The sequence below is a fragment of the Schistocerca serialis genome, chromosome 5 (genome assembly GCF_023864345.2).
Source record: "Schistocerca serialis cubense isolate TAMUIC-IGC-003099 chromosome 5, iqSchSeri2.2, whole genome shotgun sequence".
NCBI classification, from domain to species: Eukaryota; Metazoa; Arthropoda; class Insecta; order Orthoptera; family Acrididae; genus Schistocerca; species Schistocerca serialis.
The window spans coordinates 423670831-423683332 of record NC_064642.1 but is presented as its reverse complement, the minus strand read 5'-3'; the positions used below and the strand labels follow the sequence as shown (position 1 = coordinate 423683332).

The 12502-nt window shown below is 37.6% G+C and overlaps 1 protein-coding gene across 2 annotated transcripts in view; it reads right to left on the bottom strand.

The window, feature by feature from the left end:
* Positions 1-7529, bottom strand: part of LOC126481339 (pinin) — a 62453-nt gene extending 54924 nt beyond the window's left edge. For both annotated transcript variants that reach the window (XM_050105023.1, XM_050105024.1), the window contains exon 1: positions 7250-7529. In XM_050105023.1, coding sequence (XP_049960980.1) covers positions 7250-7437 — 188 coding nt within the window. In that variant the 5' untranslated portion in view covers positions 7438-7529. The remainder of the gene's footprint in view (positions 1-7249) is intronic.
* Between the last annotated feature and the right edge of the window lie 4973 nt (positions 7530-12502).

Genomic DNA, 12502 nt, shown 5'->3' with positions numbered 1-12502 from the left:
TAGGAGGTAACTGTTTTTATCAACAATAATATTCACTACGTAACGGAAAATACCAGCATTTTAACAAAACCATTACTAAAACAATGCTGGGGAATCTAATTAAAACGTCTAAAAATTTTGTGGCAATAAACTGAAACAAGGATTAGGAAAGAGATGGACCACAAAGTGTGCTCATGTGGTTCAATCAAAACAACAGGGCCAAAAAAGGCTGCTATCTATGTTTAAGTCTAGGATTCGCATGCAATTTTAACAGTTAAAGAAGTTTTCATGGCACAAGCTGACTTGGAGAAGAGAAAGATTTGTAGGACATAATAATAATAATAATAATAATAATAATAATAATAATATAGCAAAGTGGAGGAGAGAGGGTAAAAATTGTAGAGGTAAACCAAGGTTTGAATATAGTAAGCAAGTTCAAGAGAATGACAGTTATAGCTGTTGTGCAGAAGTGAAGGGCTGGTAGGAACAGATTAACCAGAGCAGAGTTTTGATTGAAGACCTACACCGCAACAATGTTTCTACTTTTTGCTTTTAAGTGATCACCCAGCTGCATTAATCTTATTTGTTATTTTAACCATAATTATGTTATTGTAATTATATTTCATCTGTGAAATGAATAAACTAAGCATTTGTAGATACACTAAATTCTTGCCAATCCAGCACTCAGTAGTTCAGTCTCTCAGTAATCAGGTTCGTATCCAGCCTCTAGTCGCTCAAGAAGAAATGACGAAAACAATAATGAAGTCTCATGAGCAACAATGAGATGTCCGATAATTACAATGTTGAACAATGCTATACGTATTTTAAATTGTGTGTGTGTAATCATGACTCCTTAAAGGATACACATTAGCTTGACCTCAAGCAGAAACTCGAAATTAGAGATACATTGAACTCAGGTTCTTTACAGAGAGCCATTGCTGCAGAGTACAATATTGGATGAGCAACTATTTATAATCAAACTATAACAGACAAAGCGATAATTAAAAGTATACAGGACAGTTATGATGAAACTGAAGACGAAGAGGACATAGAAGGAGAGAAGATGACAGTATCTCAAACTGCTGGTGCTGAAGCTGCAGACATCTTCCTGGAATACATAACGCAACCTTCAGAAACATGTAGTGCCGATGTAATAGTTGTAAAGCTGTTGTGTGATAAAACATTTTTTCCATCGAATGTCATTGTTGCAACAAAAAATTTTGGGATATGTTTCATATAAAGTGATAATATTGTACCATGTACACACTTGAGGACTAAATGTATCTCTGCATTCAATAAAGTATAATCCCTATGTGTTTACACTAAATTTATGACACACTCAATAATCCAGCATGTCTGCTAATCTGGCACCATATGAGCAAGGACTGGCCAGGTTAGCAAGGGTCTAATGCACTGAACCCCCAGGCTGATGCCAATATAGACCTACAACCAATCTTACAGGTGTTGATCAGAGGTTGCTGCAACTACAATCCGCAAGCAACAGTACCACAGGAGATCGTATGCCAACAGACCAACGATAACAAACAAAATGGGGTGGTTTACTAGCTATCACCATGGAATGGAATGGTGGCAGCATTGCCAATGGTGGCATTGTGTTGTAGTATACAGCACTGTGACCATGGGCCCTTCTTCCTTTCAATGAGATCACGTGCTTGCTGTGTCTGTGTGTGTGTGTTTTCTTCTGCCAGGAGGGTCTTTAGGCCACCACCCAGTCAATCCACAGCAGTGTACTTAGCTTGTGCTCACCTTGTACATCAATGGAGTTGGCTGAGGATTAATCAACACTGCGTTCGAGTTGTCAGACTATCATCGAGTGCCTCCTCTTCGTCGCCTTTCTGAATTTCACTCCCCACTCAGCCTCCAGCTGGCCTCCAACTTGCCAGAACTTATGACATTAGCTGACTGGTGTATTGAAACCAGCGTGATGGGCAGTTCTCCTGTTCATTAACAAGGGTAATTTTCATGTCAGTCTTATAAACATTTTCCATTCCAGTTTTATTTTGCACTTCCTCTACAAACTCCAATCGACAGGGCTATTGCCACTGCTGATCACCCAGGATCAGGATGTTCTCTGGCTGTCGAGAGCTGCCACCTCACTGGGCACACTCTGACCGTCCAGGTATTACAGCCTCGCTGACACCACATCCGACCATTCAGGGGCTACCGCATCACTGGACGCCACCCCCTGACCATTCAGGTGGCTTCTGCCTTGCTGGACATCACCCTCTGACTGTCTATGGGGCTTCCGCCTTGCTGGACATCACCCCCCGAGTGGTTGGTTGGTTGGTTTTGGGGGAAGGAGACCAGACAGCGTGGTCATCGGTCTCATCGGATTAGGGAAGGATGGAGAAGGAAGTCGGCCGTGCCCTTTCAGAGGAACCATCCCGGCATTTGCCTGGAGTGATTTAGGGAAATCACGGAAAACCTAAATCAGGATGGCCGGACGCGGGATTGAACCGTCGTCCTCCCGAATGAGAGTCCAGAGTCAAACCACTGCGCCACCTCGCTCGGTCACCCCCCGAGTGTCCAGGGGGCTTCCGCCTTGCTGGACATCACCCCCCGAGTGTCCAGGGGGCTTCCGCCTTGCTGGACATCACCCCGAACTGTCCAGAGGACCACCACCTCGCTGGACACCAATCCCAACCATCCAGGGGGCTGCTGCCTCGATGGACGCTATCCCCGACAGTCCAGGGGGTTGCCGCTTCACTGGATGCCACCCCCGAGCATCCAGGAGGCTGCCATCTCACTTGACTTTAACTGCTACACATCTTCAAGAGATCTACCACTCTCAGCCAAACATGGCCTCACGGCCTAGAACATTGTATTGTATTTCAGTCCATTTGTGTCAATAGGACAGTTATTCTCTGCTAGTTGGACACCTCATCTGCTGCACATCACAGCTTTCATTCATGAATACAAAAGTAAATAACACACAGTTTATTCTGAATGTCTGTACAAGTATGAGGGACAGAGAGAGAGAAAATTTTTAACAAAGTCTTTGAAGTGAATTGAATTTCTTTTAAACCTGCAACTGTATGATGTATTGACAGAACTCGCATAACATGAATCTTAAGATTATGCAATGGCTCTTCAAAGTTCTGATGGACAATTTCTGGTGCATAATGGCACATGTCCTGTTGTTTCATATCCCTGACAGGCTGAATTAGTCCTCGTCTGAAGAAATAAAAAATTGTGGATTCAAAAGTCCTCTTCCGCTTTACTCAGAAATCACAACCAGACCTCAATACACAAAGATTTCAGTTCGTAAGTATAAAGATGCAGGTCTCTTTTTATAACGTTTCAACATGGCAATGTCTGTAATTACCACTCGCACCAATAAAGTGTTGAGATTTCATTTGAATTCATTCCACTCAAACAACTTTTTCTGGCATCCAAACTCTTTTTGGATAGGTATGGCTTTTAATCACTGTAGAGCCCATTTTGTGCCACTTTACCACTAAGTTTTGCATTGCAGGCTTTTGAAAACTCTTCTAGTCTTAAACTCTTGCAGAAACAATTCTGCATACATTTTTCATCTATGCACTGTAGAACATTTGACAATTAACTTGCAACGTATTATCACGGGCATCATACTGTGTTGCATTCAGCTGGTCTTTAAATACCTTCCGCTCACTCAAATGTAATGACACGGTGAAATACTCGGGACAGAGCGTGTGCAGACATATGACATTAGCTGATTGGTGTATTGAAACCAGTGTGATGGGCAGTTCTCCTGTTCATTAACAAGGGTAATTTTCATGTCAGTCTTATAAACATTTTCCATGCCAGTTTTATTTTGCCCTTCCTCTACCAATCTTTCCAATCTTCCATAAAAAATTCATGTGAGTATTCTACAACCATGACCTTTTAAACAGGCGGTTCAGCAATACCTGTCAGCACCTATATTTTTGCATACTGGAATTATTACATTCTTCTTGAACTTTGAGGGTGTTTCTTCTGCCTCACGTATCTTACATACCTGGTGGAGTACTTATGTCATTACAGCCGCCCGGAGTGGCCGAGCAGTTCTAGGCGCTACAGTTTGGAACCGTGCGACCGCTACGGTCTCAGGTTCGAATCCTGCCTCGGGCATGGATGTGTGAGATGTCCTTAGGTTAGTTAGGTTAGTTAGGTTTAAGTAGTTCTAAGTTCTAGGGGACTGATGACCTTAGAAGTTAAGTCCCATAGTGCTCAGAGCCATTTGAACCAATTTATGTCATTACCAGCTTTCCCAAGTCATCTATAATTTGAGGAAACACCTCTACTCCAATGTTTTGTTTTGATGCTGGTCTTTCCGTGCTCTGACAAATTCTTCTTGCAGTATCATATATCCTTTTTCACCTTTATCTACATCCTCTTCTACAACACTGTCATCAAATCGGTTTCCTTTGTACAGCCCTTCTATATCTTCCCCCATTTTTTAGCTTTACCACACTGGCTCACCATCTGAGTTCACTATTTTCACAGAGCAACTCGTACAACTGGTTTCCTTTCTTCCAAAGGTTTCTTTCATTTACCATATAATCAAAATATACCTTCCTTATAATTGTGAAAGCATTTAGATTTCTGCATTCCTCCGGTAAGCTTTCCTGCTGTGCCCATTTTGCACTTTCTGGCAATCTCACAGTCACCTGTACACTCCAAACTTCCCATTTCATTTGCTCAGTTCCATATTTTCTTCTCTAAGTATTTAAATTTAATGTACTGTGTGTAACCTCAGGATTTCTATTTCTTTCTGCCTACTTATTCCCCTGTTGCCTTTACTATTTAATCTCCTACAGCGACCCATCATCTACTGCCCCTATTTCTGTTACTTTTTGCCTACTTTGCTTTTGAAACAACCACCTACAATATGTTTAAGCCCCATCTTCATAGTTTAAACCTCACATTGGCTCCATGTCACTTTCTCACACATAACCCTCTTTCATGAATCTCAGAATCTACAAACTACGGTAAGCGCCTGGAGGAATGGCATAGTTTTATCTCATTTTAAAATAAAATAAACAAAATTGTTCAAATTACTACTACTAATATCAGGGCATATTTGTGCATGACTATTTAACAACCTATAATTGTATGCTCGTGCTGTGTCACACTGCGACAAAAATCGTTCACCTCAGCAGTTTAATGAAGACATGTTTCATGCTTTGCCAGAAAAGTACAAGATCTGACGGAAAAGAAATGGGACCGCAGCTGCAAACTTGTGTACTTACCAAATACTTTCAACAAATCGTGATCACCAGAACAGGATCCTCTTACTACTCAAAATACATATGTGTACTATCTTCTTCAAGGCTGTCCAGGAGCTCCACAACAGGAACTTAAGATAAAACACAGGAAAATGTCCCTCAACGGGAAGCTGGCTTCTGCATTGTCTTAGGCGCCAAAGCAATACTGAATCCACTTTGTCAAAATAATTCGAAACAGAATGACAATCACATCAAACAATTCATGCCAACAAGTCGAAAACAAAAGTCTATATGTGGTAGCATTTGATAATATAAATGTTGCAGTAATTATATGTGAAAAAATTTACAGTACAGTGGTGCAAGGGGGAATTACTGAATGTTGCTGCACACAATTTAAAATGAAACCAGAGACTTAGCAATTATAGCATAGATCAATTTTGATTAACTTGACACAGTTTAATGACACAGATCAAGTCAAAAAACTGTTAGACACTAACACAGCACACCAAATTAACCATTAGAAATGTGACCATTCCTGTATTTTGTATCATGCTGTGACAAAGATTCGAAGAATGGAAAAGGAAATTAAACTCAGTTTGCAACACTTCACAATTACAGTTGTCAATTACTAAAGAGAGGAAACCCGCCTACAATCAGCCACACTCCTAAGTTAAATGTCATTCGTAGATGGTTCACCACAGAAGTCAGCCATGTCTGGTTGAGAGAGGCTTTGCAAACATGAGAGTTGGTGTGCATCACCATTTCTCTTAACATACACTTTGTGCATATCTTAGTGACTGCTGCAGGATACAACTATCTGTAGTGGGTTAATACTACTGGTACCGAATGTCAGCTTTGACCCACGGCATAATGATGATGTGATCTGTGGTGTTATATGTGTGAAATAGAGGTAGAACAGATCACTGGCAATATTTTGTCTGCTGCAGTATTATTTTTTGGAATGTAGGAGGGCTTACAGACTTACATGTAGCACAACCCAAGTTCTAGGTTAGGATGCAAGATGATAGTTTGATTCTGAGCTGCAACGTCAATGAATGCCACATGATGAAAATAATTATAATTTTTGTTACAGCACATATTTCACTTTTATTAGATTTTGGTGCATCATTTACTTTCCCTATCTTGACAACGTCATGGATCACAGCAAATGAGCAGTATAGACAAGTTATTTTCATAACCAGACAGTATCCAGAAGACCTTGCGACCTATGGTTAGTGGAGTAGGAGTGGTTAAGGCTTCAGTATCAACAACAGTGATGAATTCAACTACTTCTCTCTCAAGGGGAAGCTGGTTTCTACATTGTATCAGACACCACAGCAATCTGAAAACCACTACTGACAAAATAATTCCAAGCAGGATGACAATAATCATCTAGTAATTCATACTAGAAAATCGAAATCAGTGATCTATATGCTATAGCACTTGACAATCTAGATGTTATGGTAGGCCTATATGCGAAAAAATTTATAGTATAGCAGCACATGAATTTCTATCAAAGGAGAGAATTAGTGAATGTTGCTATAAATATATTCAAACGGAACCAACGACGTACTAACGATAGCACCAATAGAAATTAAACCGTCCAACTTGATGGTGCAAAAACTTATAACCATTAAAAACAAAAAGTAAAACCGTCAACTCAATGAAGCTCCACATCCAGTGGAGGATGATAACATTTTTCTGTCCTACATTCATTTAACTATCCGAAACAGAGTGGTATGCATTATTTACATTTCTATACTACTAAATCGTGGTTATATCAAAACTAAATATTTATTCAAGGAATAAACAGAGCCTGGTTCCGGTAAGACTAACTGTAGGCCTAAGCAACCTACGAAATTCTAATGCTACAGGAAGCTACTTGCACTTCCATCTAAATCACATGTAGATATTCTCATCGATCACGGCAGAAGAAAAACGCCAGTGATTAAATTTAAAGAATTATATACACAATGTTCTGTTTACACCGCACTTACATTTATATTTGAAATAAAAGTAATACATCTTACAAAGTTTTCAATATGACGACGACAACTTACCGAAGAGGAGGTTCGGCTGGGTCTCTACCAATCAGTTTCTTTATATGCTCATCCACACCCTTCAAACTATCTTTCGCTTTCTCCAGTTCTGCTTGGAGTGCACCAAAAGATTTCATTATTTCAGTCGTCATTTTCGGCGTCTCGAAGATGAAAAGAACAAACTTTTCTAATGTTTTGTAGTGAAGCATTCACATTTACTTCGACAATGTCAACAAACACTCCGCTTACGAGTTTATACTTTTATACAGCATATTACAAAACATGAGGACACAGAAACCCAAAGTTATAACAAGACAAAGTCTATAAACATCATACGCAGAGATACTATTCTCCTGAAATGCTGGAGTAAACAGAATTAGGAGAATGTAGTGCGAAAACAAATTTCACGTCTTTATGTAAGAAAAACGTAAATTCGCTAATAACAGTTCTTATATATAAAGTACTTTCACACGCACTGAATCCATGAAACAAAATTGAGTAACATTCTACGTATGAAGAATGCATTCCTCACTGGCGTGCTCGTTGTTTTTGCATCACTGAACGATCAGTTGAAAGCCCATTCGGGCTCATTTTTATACTTTCCCTGATGGCTGGTAGAGTACTATATAATCTTCTCCCATACTGATACTATTACACATTTATTGCCATTTATCTGTCATCTATCTTTTTAGTATTATACTGTTAGTGGTGACTGATTAGTTGTTCCTCTAGCACTTTGACATTTCTGAGCCCAAACACATTTTTTCCTGGAGAAATCGTCTTATAAGCACTGGATTTTCTTTTACAAGGACACAGCAGTGCGTACTTCTGAGGATCTGCTTAGATCTTACTTGCTGAAGTTCGAAAGCCCACACACTTGTACGGAATACTGTTCTAGAGGTGAATTTCCAAGACTCAATGGTAACATAAAATATTTATCGGCAATAGTGGCTATCTCACTTGTTACAGGTCCTTCATTAAGATATATCACCAAACACTAGTTAAACCATATCGTACTGATCAGAACACCATCTATTCTAATAGATACCTTCATGGTTATTGGAATATTTCCTTTGGGCAATATATAAGCAGTCTTATTACATGCAACAGTCAATTTCTTCCATTTATGCATTGATGATTAACGAATAAAGTTCGGTTTCAGCTTTGGGTGATTTAGCTCTACAATATCCAGCTCTACAGTATCTAATATAACTATTGCACACACACAACACAATTTTAAACTCACGTGAGACATATGAAATATTTCTTTGATTTCAATATTTTTGTTTTACTGTTATTAAAAATGTTAATGGTTATTTATATTCGTATTTGTTGTAATGAAGAACTATAAAGTTGTAAATAGTTGTTATTCTGAGATCAGTAGGACCAAACCAGTAACACTCTGAATCTTTAATGACTCAAACTCTCATATATAAAATGGCTTGAGACTTCTAATTCACTTTGGTGTTAAGTATGTAAACAAGAAATAGTTTGGAAAAGGCTTTAAACTGAGTTTACAGTTTGTTGACAGTCGCAAAGTTTTCTCATTACCAAACAATGGATGAGTATAATCTGGGTAATTTGTGCTCTGTTATAAGCAAATGTAAGTTTCTCACACATCTCAACATTTATGATATCATATCTTCCAAACTAAAGATCGTACTATGATATAACTTTCCAGGTATGTTCACTGGTATATGTGGATACTGTATGGAAAATGTGTTTCGAATATAATTAGCACTAAAGAAGTAATCGACTAAAACATCATGGTGATGCAGCAGTTTCACTAAATGAGCAGCGAAAATTTAGTACGATAAACTTTCTTCTTTAATCATTTTGTTGGGAGTGACAGCGAGAAAAAGTTTTTTAAGAGCTTGGAATTGAGTGTAAGGTTTGTCCAAAGTCGCTGAGTGATTTCATTCGCAAGTACTGGATGAAAATAGTCTGAATACTTTGCATGTTGTGAGTTACATTGCCTCAAGACATATACACTGTTTAAAACTGTAATATCTATCTGACTGTTAAATCTATAACTTAAGGTTGTATCTCTTAATGAGTAGATTTTGCAACATTTTAAATTTTCAAATTGGGCCAGCAATATATTAAAAATTAATTTCCATATTCTCCTAGAAAACGTTAGATAGGTGACCTACAACTGGGACTGTCAATCACAAACCATGAACCATGATAGCTGTTTAGGAATATAGATATTATATACACAGTAGTTCCTGTTAAAGGGTTTGATAAAGTAATTACCATATGATGTACAGATGAAAATATCGTCTTACATTTTAAAAAATCTTCGATTAGGGGAAGCACCTTGGGTAGTGGAGCATGCAGTTTCCTGATAGTGATCTGAGTGCACAGCCACGTCAGCTCTTAATGAGCTTTTCATCGATTGACACAGTGTGTCAACCAATGTTTCAATTTACATTTTCATCATGAACAAAACATTCTCCCACAAACTATAACGTCTACCGAAAAGGCGATTTATCAGAATGGTAAGACTGACACTGGATCTTGTACATCTTTCATTTGTTGTAGCATTTTATTCTTTCTACAATTTATGTCTCATGGTGGAACTTGTGCTCATATTATCTTTCCCACTTCGTTCTGATAGTCAAATTCTTTGCAGCTCTACATCACAATGGACAAGATTAGTACAGTACCAGATCCTTTTGTGTTGCTGTGGAAACTAGTCCCCATTCTACAATCCAACACTGTATCAACACACCAAGAATTTATTTAAGTGCAAATCCAATACTAAATAAAAATGTCTAATGTAATGTGAAGCAGGAACTAAATACTTGCAAAAGTCAGTGTACCATACATTGTGCAAGTATTTGTACTCAGCAGTATCAACATCCAAACAACAGGTAGAGATGCCTCTTTCTCCACATGTACCACTGGACACTTGTCTGTTCACGATAAGCAATTCTGCAAGAGCTTCAAGCCAATTAACTAATCATTGTTGGCACACTAAGAGCACAGCCCCATGAAATTTATATGATGCTGTGATAATGGGTGTTTTATTATATTTTATTTATTTTGTGTTCCTTAGATAAAGTAGCAATTGAAATGCAAGGATATGGGTTGTGTCAAATTGAACAAGGTTCAAATACCGGTATAACATAACAACAAAGATTTAATGTAAACAAAATATCAATAACGGAACATACATTGAATTAATAGAAAATTGTGTTTCACTGTAGAAGGATTAGAAATATATACAGGTATCAAAGGTTTGCTTAATATTACAGTAGATAAGTACATAAAAACAAAAAACCTATTTTCACTTATGTATGATAGAGCTCAAAATAATATAAGGTGGTAAAATTTCGAACTTAATACGTACTTAAGAAGACAATAAAGATGAGCAATATTGTACAGATACCATAGATTACACTGTTCTGCATGGTGCAACATTAACGTGTTTAAAATAGAATTTACGGCATCAAATTAACTAAAACTAATTCCAAAGCAATTGTAAGGTTGCCAGAAGAAAAACATAATACAGATATTGCAGTTTACACTGTTTCTTAAATTGTACATGACAGAAATATTTAAATTAGATCTGCTTACATAAAATTAATCAAATCTAGTGCTAAAATAATTGTAAGCTTAGCAGCAACATTTATTTTTTCTTAGAAATTCAGCAACTGACAAAAAGATTTACTATTGTGTACTCTTTGAAAATTTGTTTTAATTTGGGTAATTGTTTATGGGACATTTATTTTATGATGAGAATGCATTAAACAGCTTAATGTTGAAATAGCAAACTCCTTTATGAAACAGTTTAAGACTTCTTACTTCAAAATGCAGACTCTTTTCGGTTCTTGAGTTGTAGTTTTTGGTTCTTATGTTGTTGTCATGATATTTGCTGTTGTCTTTTAGAAATAAGAGTCATTACAGACAAAAGTCAATAAGGAAAAAATATACTATGATGCAGTGGTAAGGATCCCTCTTCTTCAAAACACATGTATGCATGAATGCCTATGGTGGACACCACTCATAACTTTAATGGCTTTTTTTTGTGCACTGAAATGTTTTTGTGAGAGGTTGGTCCTCCCTGAATATAATCACATATGACATTAATAAATGAAATCAGCAAAGCCACTGAAGTATTAACCCTAGTGAAAATGTAGTTGAGCTAACTCCTTTAAAAAGATGAAGAATGTGGGTTGACCAATTACATTTGCTGTCTGTATAAGCACCCACGAATTTACCCTGAAATCTGTTGATTAATCTCAGTACCATATGTCAATTTCAGCAAGGTTTCTTTGTAGTGTAGCGAACCTCATATTATGGTGTAATCTGCTTTCAATGAGAGACAATTTGAAGAAAGCCAGTTTAAGATTTCAGTGAAAACTTGGTTCAAGACTGTTATCTGGCGATTTGTCGATGTGAATTATACTATCATCTATGAGAAGGGTAAATTCAGTTTTGGCACTGGTGCGAAGTGGCAGGTCAGTCATAAAAATAAGAAATAGCAATTGACCTAAAATAGAACCTTGTGGCACACCACAACTTAACCTCCTGTTAGTCGCTTGGATAGAAGTGTAACCCACATGAACACTAATGTCAGCCTTCACGTTCTAGAGAGGTACATGTCTTGGAACTAGTAGCTCCATGTAGGGGGGTGAGATCGAAGCCATGTAGGTCTGACCTTCAGTGAGTTGACTTGTGCCATATGAAAACAAAATTGCTACAACTACAGTCCATGAACCTTACAGTGTAACCATTTTTAGTGAGTGAATTTTTTCTACTCCATCTAGATTAATAGGTTTAATTACTCTTACTTTAAATACTTTGGGTCATATTTCTTTTTTGTGAGCTGTAGGATATATTAACGTATTCTTCCTCCAAGCATCAGCTAGAAAAATCACTCTTTCATTTTCTAACTTTTAACCATTTCTTATTTTCAGGGAGACATCTCAGAATCCAAAAATCAGCGAGTTGAACATACTTGTGACCCAAATATCATTTTGCAATGGCTGAACGAATATCACACTGATGATAATGACAGTCCTGCAGAATATGGTAACACCAATGATGAAGATGAGTCATAGTATGACGTTTATGAGGAAAGTGCGCATAATATCGAATCAGAACAGGAAATTGATACAAATGAACCTCAGGAAAATTCAAGTGATGAGGAAGATAGTAGTGACTCTGATAAATATTATTTTGGGAAAAACTTAACAAACCTCCCCCTATTGCTAATGGTAGAACCAATATCCATAGTACTGTAAAAATTTTCCCAGACCCTAAAAT